The 13,352-nt window shown below is 51.3% G+C and overlaps 1 protein-coding gene across 3 annotated transcripts in view; it reads left to right on the forward strand.

Moving 5' to 3' along the window:
- mical3a (microtubule associated monooxygenase, calponin and LIM domain containing 3a) overlaps positions 1 to 13,352 on the forward strand; it is a 55,079-nt gene that overhangs the window by 32,886 nt on the left and 8,841 nt on the right. Inside the window, exons 30-43 of one of the 3 annotated variants that reach the window (XM_060060798.1) lie at positions 626 to 975; positions 1,290 to 1,382; positions 2,090 to 2,251; positions 2,973 to 3,047; positions 4,708 to 4,782; positions 4,947 to 5,060; positions 5,181 to 5,260; positions 5,351 to 7,544; positions 7,745 to 7,839; positions 7,998 to 8,180; positions 9,311 to 9,361; positions 10,935 to 11,042; positions 11,802 to 11,895; positions 12,791 to 12,841. In XM_060060798.1, coding sequence (XP_059916781.1) covers positions 626 to 975; positions 1,290 to 1,382; positions 2,090 to 2,251; positions 2,973 to 3,047; positions 4,708 to 4,782; positions 4,947 to 5,060; positions 5,181 to 5,260; positions 5,351 to 7,544; positions 7,745 to 7,839; positions 7,998 to 8,180; positions 9,311 to 9,361; positions 10,935 to 11,042; positions 11,802 to 11,895; positions 12,791 to 12,841 — 3,725 coding nt within the window. The remainder of the gene's footprint in view (positions 1 to 625; positions 976 to 1,289; positions 1,383 to 2,089; positions 2,252 to 2,972; positions 3,048 to 4,707; positions 4,783 to 4,946; positions 5,061 to 5,180; positions 5,261 to 5,350; positions 7,545 to 7,744; positions 7,840 to 7,997; positions 8,181 to 9,310; positions 9,362 to 10,934; positions 11,043 to 11,801; positions 11,896 to 12,790; positions 12,842 to 13,352) is intronic. The other 2 variants (XM_060060800.1, XM_060060799.1) reach the window with 2 other exon arrangements.

A 13,352-nucleotide genomic window follows, 5' to 3' on the forward strand; every position in this document is an offset into this window, starting at 1 on the left:
CATATAGGCCTGACCTAATGGAAAGTGCAGTTTATATGTTGACTGCTTCAAATGTTGTGTTGGTCATACTATAGAATGATTTATTGCTTGTTTAGTGAATATTACAGATCATACGGAACTTTAAAAAGAAAAATCGCATATTGATCTGAATAATCGTAATTAGATGCACCATGCACGGCACGCACGTAGAGTTGTAGCTGAAGCGCGTGCCCGACCGGTGTCTTGTGGGGCAGCACGGCTCCATCAGCACGGTTTGAGCACCCCCCTCACCAACGCCTACGCCGCAATTGATTTCCTTTGAAATATTGTTACAGGACTATAATTTAGCATCGTTATTCTAGAGGCCTATGCATTTAAAATGGATCAAGCAGAGGCGTGACTCCTGTTTATGGTCCTGTATCGATCAGCAACAATCACCGAATATCCTATTGAATGTTAAGAGTTTCTCATGTTTGTTTAAAGGTACGATAAAGCAAAGTACCCACCGGTACTGGCTCAGGTATCACTGAGCTACAGGCTATAGCACCAGCCCTGAGCTGGGTGGTGCTTCAGCCACCATCCTCCATGGTACACTAGCCCTGTGTTGACTGTCATTCGTTCATGTTCTCTGTACATCTCTCCACAGCAGCAGCTCAGAGTCTGACATGGACGACGAGGATGAGGAGGAAGAAGAGGAGGAACCAGAGGAAGTGGAGCAGCAGCAGCTACAGGAGGAGGTGCAGCAGCAGCAGCAGGAGGAGGAGGAGGAGCAGTCGCTCCCCAAAAGCCCCTCTGATCTGGGAGGCGTCCCCTGGAGGGAGGCGGTGGAGCTCCACGCCAAGCTGAAGGGAGACAGCGAAGAAGGCGGAGAAGGTGGAGAGGGAGGCGAGGAAGGCGCCATCCGGAGAGAGGAGGAGGAAGAGGGAGCGGACGCGGAAGACGAATATGAGGAAGACGAAGAGGAGGAGGAGGATGACGAGGAAGAGTCTAGCGACGGTAGGTTTATTTCGGTTGTTGATTAAGATTGTGCCATCAAATGACCATCTGTGTGTGTGTGTGTGTGTGTGTGTTTGAGTCGTCTACATCCTGCTCTGAATTCATTCTGACCCATGAGGACAGAACCAAGATCCCTACTGTTCTGTCTGTTAGCACCACCCCCCCTTCCTCTACAACCCCTTCCGCTCCCCTTCATCTCACCCTTGATCTCTCTTCCTCTGTTCCCCATTTCTGTGTGTGTGTGTGCGTGTGTGTGTGTGTGTGTGTGTGTTTGTGTGTTACTTTTTGGGGACTTTGTCTCCCCCTACTGGCAGAGGGGGAGTACTTCCCCTGGGAGAGGGAGCTTCAGTCAGGGCTTTGGCTGGAGAAGTACCTCACAGACGAAGAGGATGTTGGTACATTTAAAGGTAGCAGCATTGCCTGTGGATGCCTTTGCAGTACCTTTTTGGTTTGAGTTCACTCCCCTCGCCGTTTTTGTTCAACACGTGTGAAGCCTGTTGCCCTTTTAATGAACAATTGTTTGACTCGTTTGCGTTTTGGCCTTTAAAGGGATACGGATTGTTATGAGACCTGCTGTGTGTGGCTATGAAGCCTTACTTACATCTTTTGTTACTGCTGTTTGCCGCTTTGATTCTTGGGATTTGGTGACACTTGGCGAAGTACTAATCAGATTAACAGTTCCATCAATTTGCAGGTGTTTTTCGTTGGCTTCTTAGTGATGCAGCAGTTGCTGGTAGCGATTTGCAGAAGGATCCTGTAGATCTAATTTTGTTGGGTTTATATATATTTTTTTTTAACTTCTAACGTTTTCACTTTTTTTTTTCATAGTGCATGCCTGCAGCCCAAGCTCCCGGAGGGATATTATTTATGTTTTGCTAATCAAATTGTCGAGTTACCAATCATTTCCTCTATTTCTTTCATCTCCCTGTTTCCTTCCCCCTGTCCCTCGGTGGCTCAACCTGAACCGCTTGTCTTTTGTCTCTCTTCCTCCTCCTCTTCTCCCTTGAACCCACGCTACCTCGACCACCACACATGGGACGCCACTCGCGGTCTCCCTCTCCCTCAAACGCTCTTAAACTCGCAAACACGTGACCGCCGACCCCCACGCCCGCAGCCAGGAACCTCCTGATCCAGCAGGTGCTGCAGCCTGTGGACCCGCGGGCCCCGGCCAGTCTGGGCGGGAGGGCGCCGGGCGTGGATTCAGAGGGCAACAGGCCGCTGTCTAACACCTCCCAGCTGTCCCAGCCCTCTGAGCAAACCCAGCTCTCCTCGACAGGTAAACCCCCTACCTAGAGGAGACGCGCCCTCGGGGGCTGGAGGGCGGGGTGGGCCCCCTTCCCGTGGCCGTGCTGCATAGGGACCCCCCCCCCCCCCGGTTTAGGAGGAGGAGACACTAGCGCACCCTAATGGCTGCCCCTGTTTCAGTTTTTGTTCATTCTCTGTGACTAATGTGTCGTATGTTTCTGTTGTCGATGTTCTGTGCTGCATTTTTCTCTGACCGTGATTCTGTTGGGAGGATCCCCCCCGCCCCCCCCTTAACATACACGTCGTGTGTATTTAACCAACTGTTTTTTGTTTTTGTGCGTTGCATCTCATCTCCTGTTCCCTTTGTGTCCAGGCTTCTCGTTGAGTGTTTGTATGTGCGTGTGTGTGTCGATGCTGTGCAGCTGCAGCCCAAGGTCTCTGATCACGTCCCTGCCGCACATCATCTCTTTAATCTTATATGTTTTTCTTAATCCCTTTTGAATTGTGTTCTGCTTTGTTCTCTCCCCCCCCCCCCCCCCCCTTTGTTCTTTCCCATGTGTCTCATTAAATACCTGTCTTGACTGTTTGATTTTTGTTGTTTTCTCTCTCTCTCTCTCTCTCTCTCTCTCTCTCTCTCTCTCTCTCTCTCTCTCTCTCTCTCTCTCTCTCTCTCTCTCTCTCTCTCTCTCTACCCCCCCCCCCCCCCCCCCCTGTTTGTCCCGCGTGTCTCCTGGTGCGAAAAAAACTAAAAGCCGTAGCCGCGGCATCCACCCACGCGTCCCCCCGGCAGGACGCAGTGAGAGTGTGGCTGGACAGCATCTCGGGAGGTAGTGCAGACCTGCAGTGATAAAAGAGACCTCACGTGATCTGCTCTCAGGGGGGGGGGGGGGGGGGGGGTCTCGCACTCTTCATAGACCCTGTCCACCTTCCCACGCTACATGCTGGTGTCTGTTCTATCACCCCTGGCGCATGCATTAAAAACACAACACACGCGGGACCAGTTGGATTCACCAGCATGCATGGCCCCGGCTGCCCCACTGGAGAGCTGACTCTGCTGGGGGGGGGGGGGGGGTCAGAGCCCCGCCTCCCGCCTCCCACCTCACTCCACACCGCTGCTCACCCTGCCTTTACCCCCCACACCGCCCCAGTCCCTCTATGGGACGGCACTGTCGCACCGACCGGTCCGGTCCTGGTTGGAGTTGGAAGTTCTATTATTGGACTGTTAAACTTTAATATGTGAGCTCTCCTCATTCAGTTGGACACGTTTGCCAAAGTGCAGCTGTTAACTAAGAACAATGATGGTTATATTGCTCAATGGTTGAAAGTGTAAAGTTTGTTATAAATAACAGAGTGGCTATTTCTACACCTTCACTCCACGCTTGGGTGACTTGCACAACAATCCACATGGATGGTTATTGTTATGCCTGAATCAAATGACAAAATTGGCCTGAAGTTTGTGTGTGTGCGTGTACGTGCCTGCGGGTGTGTGTGCGCGTGTACGTGCAATCACGGGAGGCCTTTTTTCTCATTTTGTCTTTTTATATCTCTCCAAGAATATTGTATCAGCTGCTTGTTTCCTGTCTAACGTTAACAATTAACACCTTTTGACTGTGCCCTTGGCTGTTGTACCCTTTTCCGTACAGAAACTGAGAGCTGCATGTCTCTATTCACTAATATTGTTCTATGCTTACCTTTTTTTATTTGTCACTTTTTGGATGAATCATTGTTCCTACAGGTCTTTGAATGACACCAGGCGACACTACTCCCTACTCCACCCTATTCCGATTGGTTTATCCCCTCCAATAGCATCGCTAAATTAAAGATGGTGTATCTAATACTATAGCTTAGCTTTCTTTCATTGTCCATCACAATAACTAAATGACATCATTACAGCAACAATAACTAACGTCCTATTGAAAGAACAACACTGAAAGCCTTTGTGTTTGTTGGCACAAAATGAAAGCTGCCTCTGGAGAGAATGATTTGTAAATGCACATGGTATTAAGAATACAAAGTGACAGGTGTGTGTGTGTGTGTGTCTGTGGATGTGGATGTGCGTTAATGCCTAAAGCAAGAAATCCCATCAAATTTGTCGATAGTGTTTGGCATCCATGTGATATTTGATGTCCGTCAGGATTAGTTCCTTTATTCATCTTTTGAACAAAGAATATAAATAAATATTTTTATTTCAACCTCCCTCGGATAAAAACAAAGTTTGTCCCTGGGATTGAAAGTCCTCCTCATCCCTCTGGTAGCACTTTTACTTCCTCACTATATTGTTGTTTTTTAAAGCTTCTTAGTCACTCTCCCTCACAGACTGATCTTTGTCGTCCTGTTTATATTCCCCCCATGGCAACAGGCCTTCTCAAAAGGTTCATTTTGGGGGAGGTTGTCACGCTGAAGAAAGCGCCTGTCCCGGCCGCCTTTGTATTGAACGTGGAGACAGCATGATGTGGGGTTCACTCCTTCTAATCTCTGTCACACCAGAGCCCTGCGAGGATCTGGAGCCGGAGCAAGAGGCCTACGCTCCTGATTTAGAGCCTGGCACACAGATGGATCAGGGTAGGCAATAATTGAATTTGGTTTCACCAATCGCAGCCATCGAATTGGTTTACTGGGGGGTACTATACAACTTTTACACTCAAGGAACGTCCCTTTCCCCCCCCCCCCCCCCCCCCCCCGGATCGAAAGCAATCAAGCATTTCTTCCTGACGTTGTGTTCTCAGATGACATCCCCTCGGATGCAGAGGCGGAGGCTCGCCTGCACCCGTCGGAACACGTTCAGTCACTTCCTGCGGAGGACAGGAAGTCCAGGTTCCTGGGAAATGTGTCCAGCGTCGGTGAGTGTCTCCGGGGTGGGAGGGATGTCTGCCTTGTTTTGAGTTTGTATTCCTTGTACATCTCCGGTAGAGCGCCTGGTGTTTGGTCACGGGTTGAATAACTCTGTGGTATGTTTGCAGAAGTATCCAGTATCAGTCCTTTCCAGAAAGAAGATATAATTGTTTCTCCCAGCAAGCCATCTGCAGAGCTTGAGATACAGGTAAGGAATATCATATTAAGGTCTATGCAATTCTATGCGATTTCTCCAGGGAGAAGTATCTTTTTCATCCTCACCTTATTTGTCTTCCAGATAAAGCCCCCATCTCCCCGCTCCTCGGTGGAGTCTCCCAGCTCGCCCTTTTCCCCGGCACCCTTCGTACCGGAGACGGCCCTGCCCGAGAGCGCCCCCCCGTCGCCCTTACCCGGGAGCCCGCGGGGCTGTTCGCCGTCTCCCGCCGTTTCTCCCGGTCCCACTCCCGGTCCCACTCCCGCTCTCTCTCCAGCTCTCACTCCCGCTCTCACTCCCGCTCCATCTCCGGGCCTTCCGGCATCCCCCGCCGTATCTCCCGCCCCGTCGCCCACCACCTTCGCCTTCACGCCGCCGATCCGGTCGCAGCCCGTCCCCCTGCCGGCGTCCTCCGGCGCCTCCGTGTCTCCGGTGTATCCCGACCGCTCCATCTGCCCCCTCACCGGCAACCCCCTCTCCCCCATCTGCGCCCCGTCGCTACCCTGCCGAGAAGCGGCCTCGCCCAAAGCCTCCCGGTCCCCGGTCCGGACGCAGCCGGTCCCCGCGCTCAGCTCCACGCCGCGGCCCGACGCGGCGGACGCGGAGCAGCCCCCGGACGCCCCCTCGGAGGACACCCCCTCCAAGAAGGCCGACATCATCGAGGAGTTCTGGCTCAAGAGCGCCGAGATCCGGAAGAGCCTGGGCCTCACGCCGCTGGACCGCAGCAGCAGGATCCTGGAGAAGAGCCCCGACACGTCCTCCTCCAGCTCCAGCCCCGCCCCCTCGCCCCCGGCCCCCTCCGCCTCCAGCACCACCACCCCGAAGCCGCTCCGCCCCCCGTCTCTGTCGGCGGAGCCCAAGCGGCCCGTCATCCGCCGGCTCAACATCACCCTGGAGGGTCAGGTGATCACCCCCATCGCCGCGCCCCCCTCCTCCGCGGGCGCGCTCCAGGGCAACGGCTCCGATAAGAAAGCGCTGAGCAGCAGCGGCGGCTCCGGCCCGGGGCTCCAACGGAGCGCGGCCCCCCGGAGCCGGGCGGCGCACAGCGAGAGCTCCAACGCCTCGGACTCCACCATGATGACCCCGCCGTCAAGCCCGCCCCCGCCGGTGCCCGCCAACCAGTCCCCGGCCGTGCTCCGCCCCCAGAGGCACCAGGTGGCCTGGACCAACGGCAAGGAGAAGCCAGGGGTCACGCTGGCCAACGGCCCGTCCGCCGCCAAACCAAAGACCCCCGTGTCGCCCCCCAGAGTCAAAAGCCCGGTCTCGCCCCCGAGGGCCAAAACCCCCGTTTCGCCTCAGAGAGCGAAAACGCCGGTACCCACGCCGCGCACCCAGCTCAGCCCCGTTGTGACGGGGCCCAAGCCTGCCCTCCGGACCCCCACCTCGCCGATCAAGGCCCCCAAGGGGGAGGAGGAGAAGGAGGAGAAGGAGGAGGAGGTGGTGGTGGTGGTCATGAGGGAGAAAAAGAGGCCCCGGCGGGAGGAGGCCCGCAAGTCGTTTGTGGAGACGGTGGCGGAGATCCCGTTCGCCGACGACGTGGACGAGAACTTTGACGAGCGCACCCCGGAGACCAGCCTGAACAAGTACTACACCCCGCCCACCAGCCTCCGGCCCCCCCTGCACCTGGCCCTGGCCATGGAGAACGGCAAGCCCAACATCCCCGGGCACCCGAGGGCCACCCAGTTCTCCCCGGAGGCCAAGGAGATCGCCGAGGAGCGGATGAGGGCCCGGGAGAAGTCCATCAAGAGCCAGGCCCTGAAGGACGCCATGAGCAAGCAGCTGACCAAGATGAAGGAGTCGGACGCGGTCAAGAGTGCGGCGTCCAAGGTGGCCTGGACCGTTGCCGCCGCCGACAACGGCGGGAAGGGCAGGAAGCCGGCCATCTCGCCCAACACGTCGGCCGTCAAGGCCCTGGAGTCGAAGAAGGCGGAGACGCTGCCGGAGCGCTTCTTCGGCGGCAACAAGAGCCTGGACGGCTCGGTGGCCTCGTCCGAGGGCTCCTCGGGGGGCAAGAGCAAGAAGCGCAGCTCCCTGTTCTCGCCGAGGAAGAGCAAGAAGGAGAAGAAGGCCAAGAACGAGGGCGGCAGGCCCTCGGGCGAGGGCGAGACGCCGCCCAAACACAAGTCCCTGTGGAAGGCTGTGTTCTCGGGCTACAAGAAGGACAAAAAGAAGAGGCAGCAGAGCGAGGAGAAGTCGTGTCCCAGCACGCCGTCCTCGAGCTCCACCACGCAGGACTCGGGGAAGAAGGGCAGGTCGTCGCCCGACGGGAAGTCGTCAGGTACGGTCGGCGGCCGAGGTCGTCCGGGCCCCGTCTTTTATTGGTTCTTTTTATCGCTCCCTTTCTGGTCTCGTGGACCGTTTACGGCTGCTTTACGGCTCCCGTTCCGCTCTCATTAAGTCTGTTTGGGGATTCCTTGTGGAGGAAGACGAAATGCTTCCCCGCTGAAAAGCCACTTGCCGCTTTGCCGTTTATTACAGAGCTAAAGTCGCGCCGTAACCTGAGCTTCTCCGAGGAGTCAGACCTGTCCTGCGACGACGTTCTGGAAAGATCCTCCCAGAAGTCCAAGGCAGACGTGAGTAGCGGCCAAAGACGCTGTTACACGGCTGCCATTTTCCACTCACTTGTTATGTTTGACTTTGATCGTTTACATCAAATCATCCATTTGTGTTTATTTGTTTATCTATATTTTATTTTTATTTGTACCCCACTTTGCGATGCACCACTTGACAGCGGCACGCGGACATCTTCGACTTAGTGTCAGGCATTCAGCAGGAGGCTCTGAGAGAGGAGAAACTTGGGAAGGAAAGGAGGAGAGTGTTGAAGGAGAGGATGAGGGCAAAGGAAAGGAAAAAGGAGAAAGCTAAAGCATGTGACAGAGAAGCTGTTCGGGAAAGAGAGACCGGAGCTGATGAGGTATTGCGCAGCAGGGAGACAAATGCTTTTGAATTTCATTTAGAACGAGCTGAGATTTGGAAACAAAGGTGGACCTGCAACACATTCTTTGGTACGCCGTGTTTCAATCAGACATTCCCATTGTCCTCAATGATTGGACACGGATAGTTATCATGTTCACGTACATATTTTTATAGCGTACAGTCCACCCCCACTCACCCACCCCAAAATAATTCATAAGACCCATTAGTATTCTAAAAGGTCCACTGCAATAATATATTTATACCTTAGTCTGGCAGCAAAACCCCCTACGGTATATTTTGGTATGGGAATGATTTGTTTGTTTGCAGAGAAATCGGTGACTATTCCGAATTAATGTCACTGACTCGACATGGATTAATTTATTGTAAGATTGGATGAAATTCAAAAGTGTACTCTCCTGTGCTGCTTGCTGTATGTTTATACGTGTGTAGAACGATACATTGGGTTCAGGGCCAGAGGCTTGCATTTATTATCCAACTAAATATTCTTTACAACCAACCATAAAATCCCCCCCTCCCCCATCACTATTTTTATTTTATTTATCTGCAAAATGCGGAACGAATCATAGTTGTCAGGATGTTCCCGCAGTCGGCTGCAAACGATGACTGCGCCATCATGCATTTGTAGCCATAATATATTTCTACTGCTTCTAATATCCACCTCTAAAACTTTAGCATGCCTGCCTGGCCCTGTGAGATCCCACTGCGCAGCGACAGGATCTGTGTCGTTAATCTTGTAGCTTCGGTCGTCCTTACTTCAGTGTTTGTTAGACTAGCACTCCTCAACCTGTGTTAGTGGTTTTTGTTTTAGCACAGATAACCCAGTAGCAAATACTTGCCAAATTGCTCTTTGGTAAAGTCGATTCTTTGAATTAACCCTCCAGTGTTGTAATTGTGTCGTATTAATCTGTTTTAATGGTTGCACAATCATAACTGCACATTGTTGTGTGTTGGTGTGGGACATTAACCTAGCCCTGTTTGATTTCACCAATAATTGAATGCATATAGTTTATTTGAATTCATTTTTTATTTATTTAACATAATCATTCACCCATTCAATTTAATTCCATCTGTATCATGTTTGTTTTTCCTCCCCCTCCTCCTCCCAAGTCTGTTTATGTCCCCCATGCACTGGCCTTCAAGAGATCGTATGCTACAAAGGTAGTGTTTGAATACATTCCAACATATCCTCCATCATCCTTGCCATCCTCATTTTTTCCTACCCCCCCCCCCTCCCTCTGTGCATGCATCAGTGCACCACCCCCACCACAATGTCACTGTTTATTTACCTGTGTTTAACTTGCCGTACCACTACACTAACCGGCCCTTTTGGATGCAAGGGTTAGTGGGCTGCCAAAGCGCGAGCCACCGTCCCTCTCTCTCTCTCTCTCCCAACAACTCCTCCCCTTTTTAACATACTGGTGTTGTGCCCTGTTAACAACGCCTCGCCAACCTGCAGCACTACTCACCTCACCTTGTTACCACGGTGATGTCCCTGCACTGTCCATCATGACAGGGCGCTCTCTCTCTCTCTCTCTCTCTCTCTCTCTCTCTCTCTCTCTCTCTCTCTCTCTCTCTCTCTCTCTCTCTCTCTACATCTCTCTCTACATCTCTCTCTACATCTCTCTCTCTCTACATCTCTCTCTCTCTACATCTCTCTCTCTCTACATCTCTCTCTCTACATCTCTCTCTCTACATCTCTCTCTCTACATCTCTACATCTCTCTCTCTACATCTCTCTCTCTACATCTCTACATCTCTACATCTCTCTCTCTCTACATCTCTACATCTCTCTCTCTCTACATCTCTCTCTCTCTACATCTCTACATCTCTCTCTCTCTACATCTCTCTCTCTCTACATCTCTACATCTCTCTCTCTCTACATCTCTACATCTCTCTCTCTCTACATCTCTCTCTCTCTACATCTCTCCATCTCTCTCTCTCTACATCTCTACATCTCTCTCTCTCTACATCTCTCTCTCTCTACATCTCTCTCTCTCTACATCTCTACATCTCTCTCTCTCTACATCTCTCCATCTCTCTCTCTCTCTACATCTCTCTCTCTCTACATCTCTCTCTCTCTCTCTCTACATCTCTCTCTCTCTCTCTCTCTACATCTCTCTACATCTCTCTCTCTCTCTACATCTCTCTCTCTCTCTCTCTCTACATCTCTCTACATCTCTCTCTCTCTCTACATCTCTCTCTCTCTCTACATCTCTCTCTCTCTCTCTCTACATCTCTCTATCTATCTCTACATCTCTCTGGTCAACTGTTAACGCATCAAAGCTTCTCTCAACACAGTTTTCCTACTTACCGCAGAGCAGCGAATGGAAGAACTCAGAACTGATACACTCTACTGCTATCGGCGCTCTATTCTCTTTTTTTTCCGCTGGTGTCGCTCCGGCTTTAGCAGAGGAAATTAAATGTCCAGGGAGTAGAGCTTATTTCCTGTAGACCGTATTCTTGTATCATCTAAAGCAAACCTCCAATAACTCAAAAAGTTATTGGAGGTTTTTGCTTTAAAACACTTTTTAAAGCAAAAAGTTTTTTTCTGTACCCGGTGTCATCGTGACCCCCCCCCCCCCCCCCCCAACGACGTAGCGGTGTGATCTAGAACAGCACCTCATAGAACGGAGCGTCGCCGTGGAGACGGGCGTGCATAACGAGCACTCCGAGAGAAGTGGGTGGGGGGGGTGAGACCACCCTGACTCACCCCTTCTCTGTGTTGATGACAGAAAACGTACACGGAGGAGGAGCTGAACGCCAAGCTCACCCGGCGGGTGCAGAAGGCGGCGCGGCGGCAGGCCAAGCAGGAGGAGCTCAAGAGGCTGCACCGGGCGCAGGTAAGCCCACCTTAGAGGGAGGGGAGACGTCAGAATACAGCCTGGTGGTGGACGGTTTCAACCCACCGTGTTTTTAGAGGCAGGGATCTGTGAGTGTGTGATTGGCTCACACGATCTCGGTCATTAATGGTACACTTTTAACGTTAGTCTGGACGATAGTTATTCTAAATAAGTGTCTATTGAGGTCGCACTTAAATACTGTGTGAACTGAGCACTGTAGCAAGACTTTTATTTAAATCACCTTCAAAAAGCTCAATTTCTCACCTCACTTGCCTAAAACTGGAAACACGCTGGATCCAAGATTAAAATACACCTGATTAGCCCAGGGTTGACCCCCTCCCCCCTGGCACGCATAATTACGATAGACTCGCAGCAAATCAATTAAAGTAAATGCCCGCTGTGTGTACACTGAGGCAGCTGATCCTCCTCATTTATTCACCCCAGTGTCCAACCGCTTTGACTCAAAAGCCGTGACATTGATCGCAAAGTGTTGGCCGATCGAAGGTTTACTTTAAAGTAGAAGTACGCCGCAAAGGTAATCTTTTGTGGTGAAGCGAAGAGAGCACTAAATAACGTGATTTTCAACAAGAGCGCCGGAATGAACCCCTGTGCGGAGCCCGGCGTCGCTCGAGAGAGAGAGAGAGAGAGAGAGAGAGGGAGAGCGAGAGAGCGCCGTCTTCATTTGGCTTGTAATGTCTAATGTTCTTAGCTGCTCCCTGGGATTGATTCTCATCGCCTTCCCTCTCCTCCCCCCGTCAGATCATCCAGAGACAGCTGGAGCAGGTGGAGGAGAAGCAGAGGCAGCTGGAGGAGAGGGGGGTGGCCGTAGAGAAGGCCCTGCGAGGGGAAGCAGGTAATGGGGGGGGGGGGGCTGTCACTCAAAACCTTCCAGCCATTCTCATTTGGTGTTTTACTCGGTGTGACCCGGGAGATAGACCTGTGATAATGGTAGCGCCTTGATCCGTCTCGGTACGGACTGAGTCAACACATCAAAGCTCTACAGATGGAGTTAACGACGCCAATACCACCTCGGTCTGATCCGTAGTCGCTGAGGCCTGGGCTCAAAGTAGCGGGATAGTGATGCATTCTGTGACAGTGGGTGGGAACAAATATAGTATTCCTTTTATCCTCTTTAAACTTTGATATATACTGATACAAACAAAAGCTCATTCCTGGTTTCAGGCTCAGTTAAGCTTAAATTGGAGAGCGTTAAATACACGATTGCGTATAGTCACAGCGAGGATCCCTGCAGAGGATTTTTTATTAAGTTAAAGGAGGTAAATGCTGTTTTCCTTCCTCTGGCGGCTGGTGATTGGGTGAGGGAAAGCCAGCCACTCTCACTACCATTAAAATGCTTAACAACACAACTGTGAAGAGAACGGCGAAAAACTTTATCAAGTTGACCAGCACTGAAACGTGAGTGAGCCATCGGGAGTGACGAGCTGTCTGACCTGTTTGCGCTTAAAGTAATTCTGATTGAGAACGGTATATTCCTTTCGACAGGGTTTTTCAATCCTTTTTCTCTATCATCTCCAACAAGCCTTTGAGGTGCATGCCGTACGTTACAAATGCACATAATAATGAACATATCAAATAGTGCGTTTTTCTTCTTTGCATACATTCATCAAAGATTGGCCTTTCCGTCTATTGCTAAATAAGTGATATAGATTTTGCACATGAATTGCATTTTTTAAACGGGCTGTTTAAAGATCCTAACCTTTTGTTTCTACTAATGTATTCTTCCAAAGGGTTGTATAAAGGTACTTGTACAATACCCAAACAGCACAAACGAAGATCAGGTATTAGCTTTACTTCGAGTTCACTATTTTTATTTTTTATTACTATATATTTTTTGAACACCATTTTTAACACCGCCACACGTCATCCCGTCATCCGTGGTGACACCATGCACCACCAGAACCCTCCATCGTTCAATACCCCAATCCGGTTCTGTCCCTCCATACCGTCCGTCCTCTGCCTGCCCCGACCGCATGCCACCAGGGGGGAGGGGGGGAGGGGTCTCCGACATAGATTTGTGTGTGTGTGCTCATTCTGGATGTGGGTTTATTGACCTGTTATTGTGTTGTTGTTCTGTGTTTCATTTACCTCCCAATTAAGGGGGTTTCTGTTCTCTAAATGGAGACGAGAATCGGGCTCCTCCATCTTAACATTCCACATCCCTTGGGGGGTGAATGTAGCTTTAGTTTGAACGGGATTGGAGAAACACACACCCACACACCCACGCAATTATGGAAGAAGTATTTTATGTAGTCTTTCTATTTCTATTTCTGCAGCTTCTTATTCCTAGGC

The sequence above is a fragment of the Gadus macrocephalus genome, chromosome 9 (genome assembly GCF_031168955.1).
Source record: "Gadus macrocephalus chromosome 9, ASM3116895v1".
NCBI lineage: Eukaryota > Metazoa > Chordata > Actinopteri > Gadiformes > Gadidae > Gadus > Gadus macrocephalus.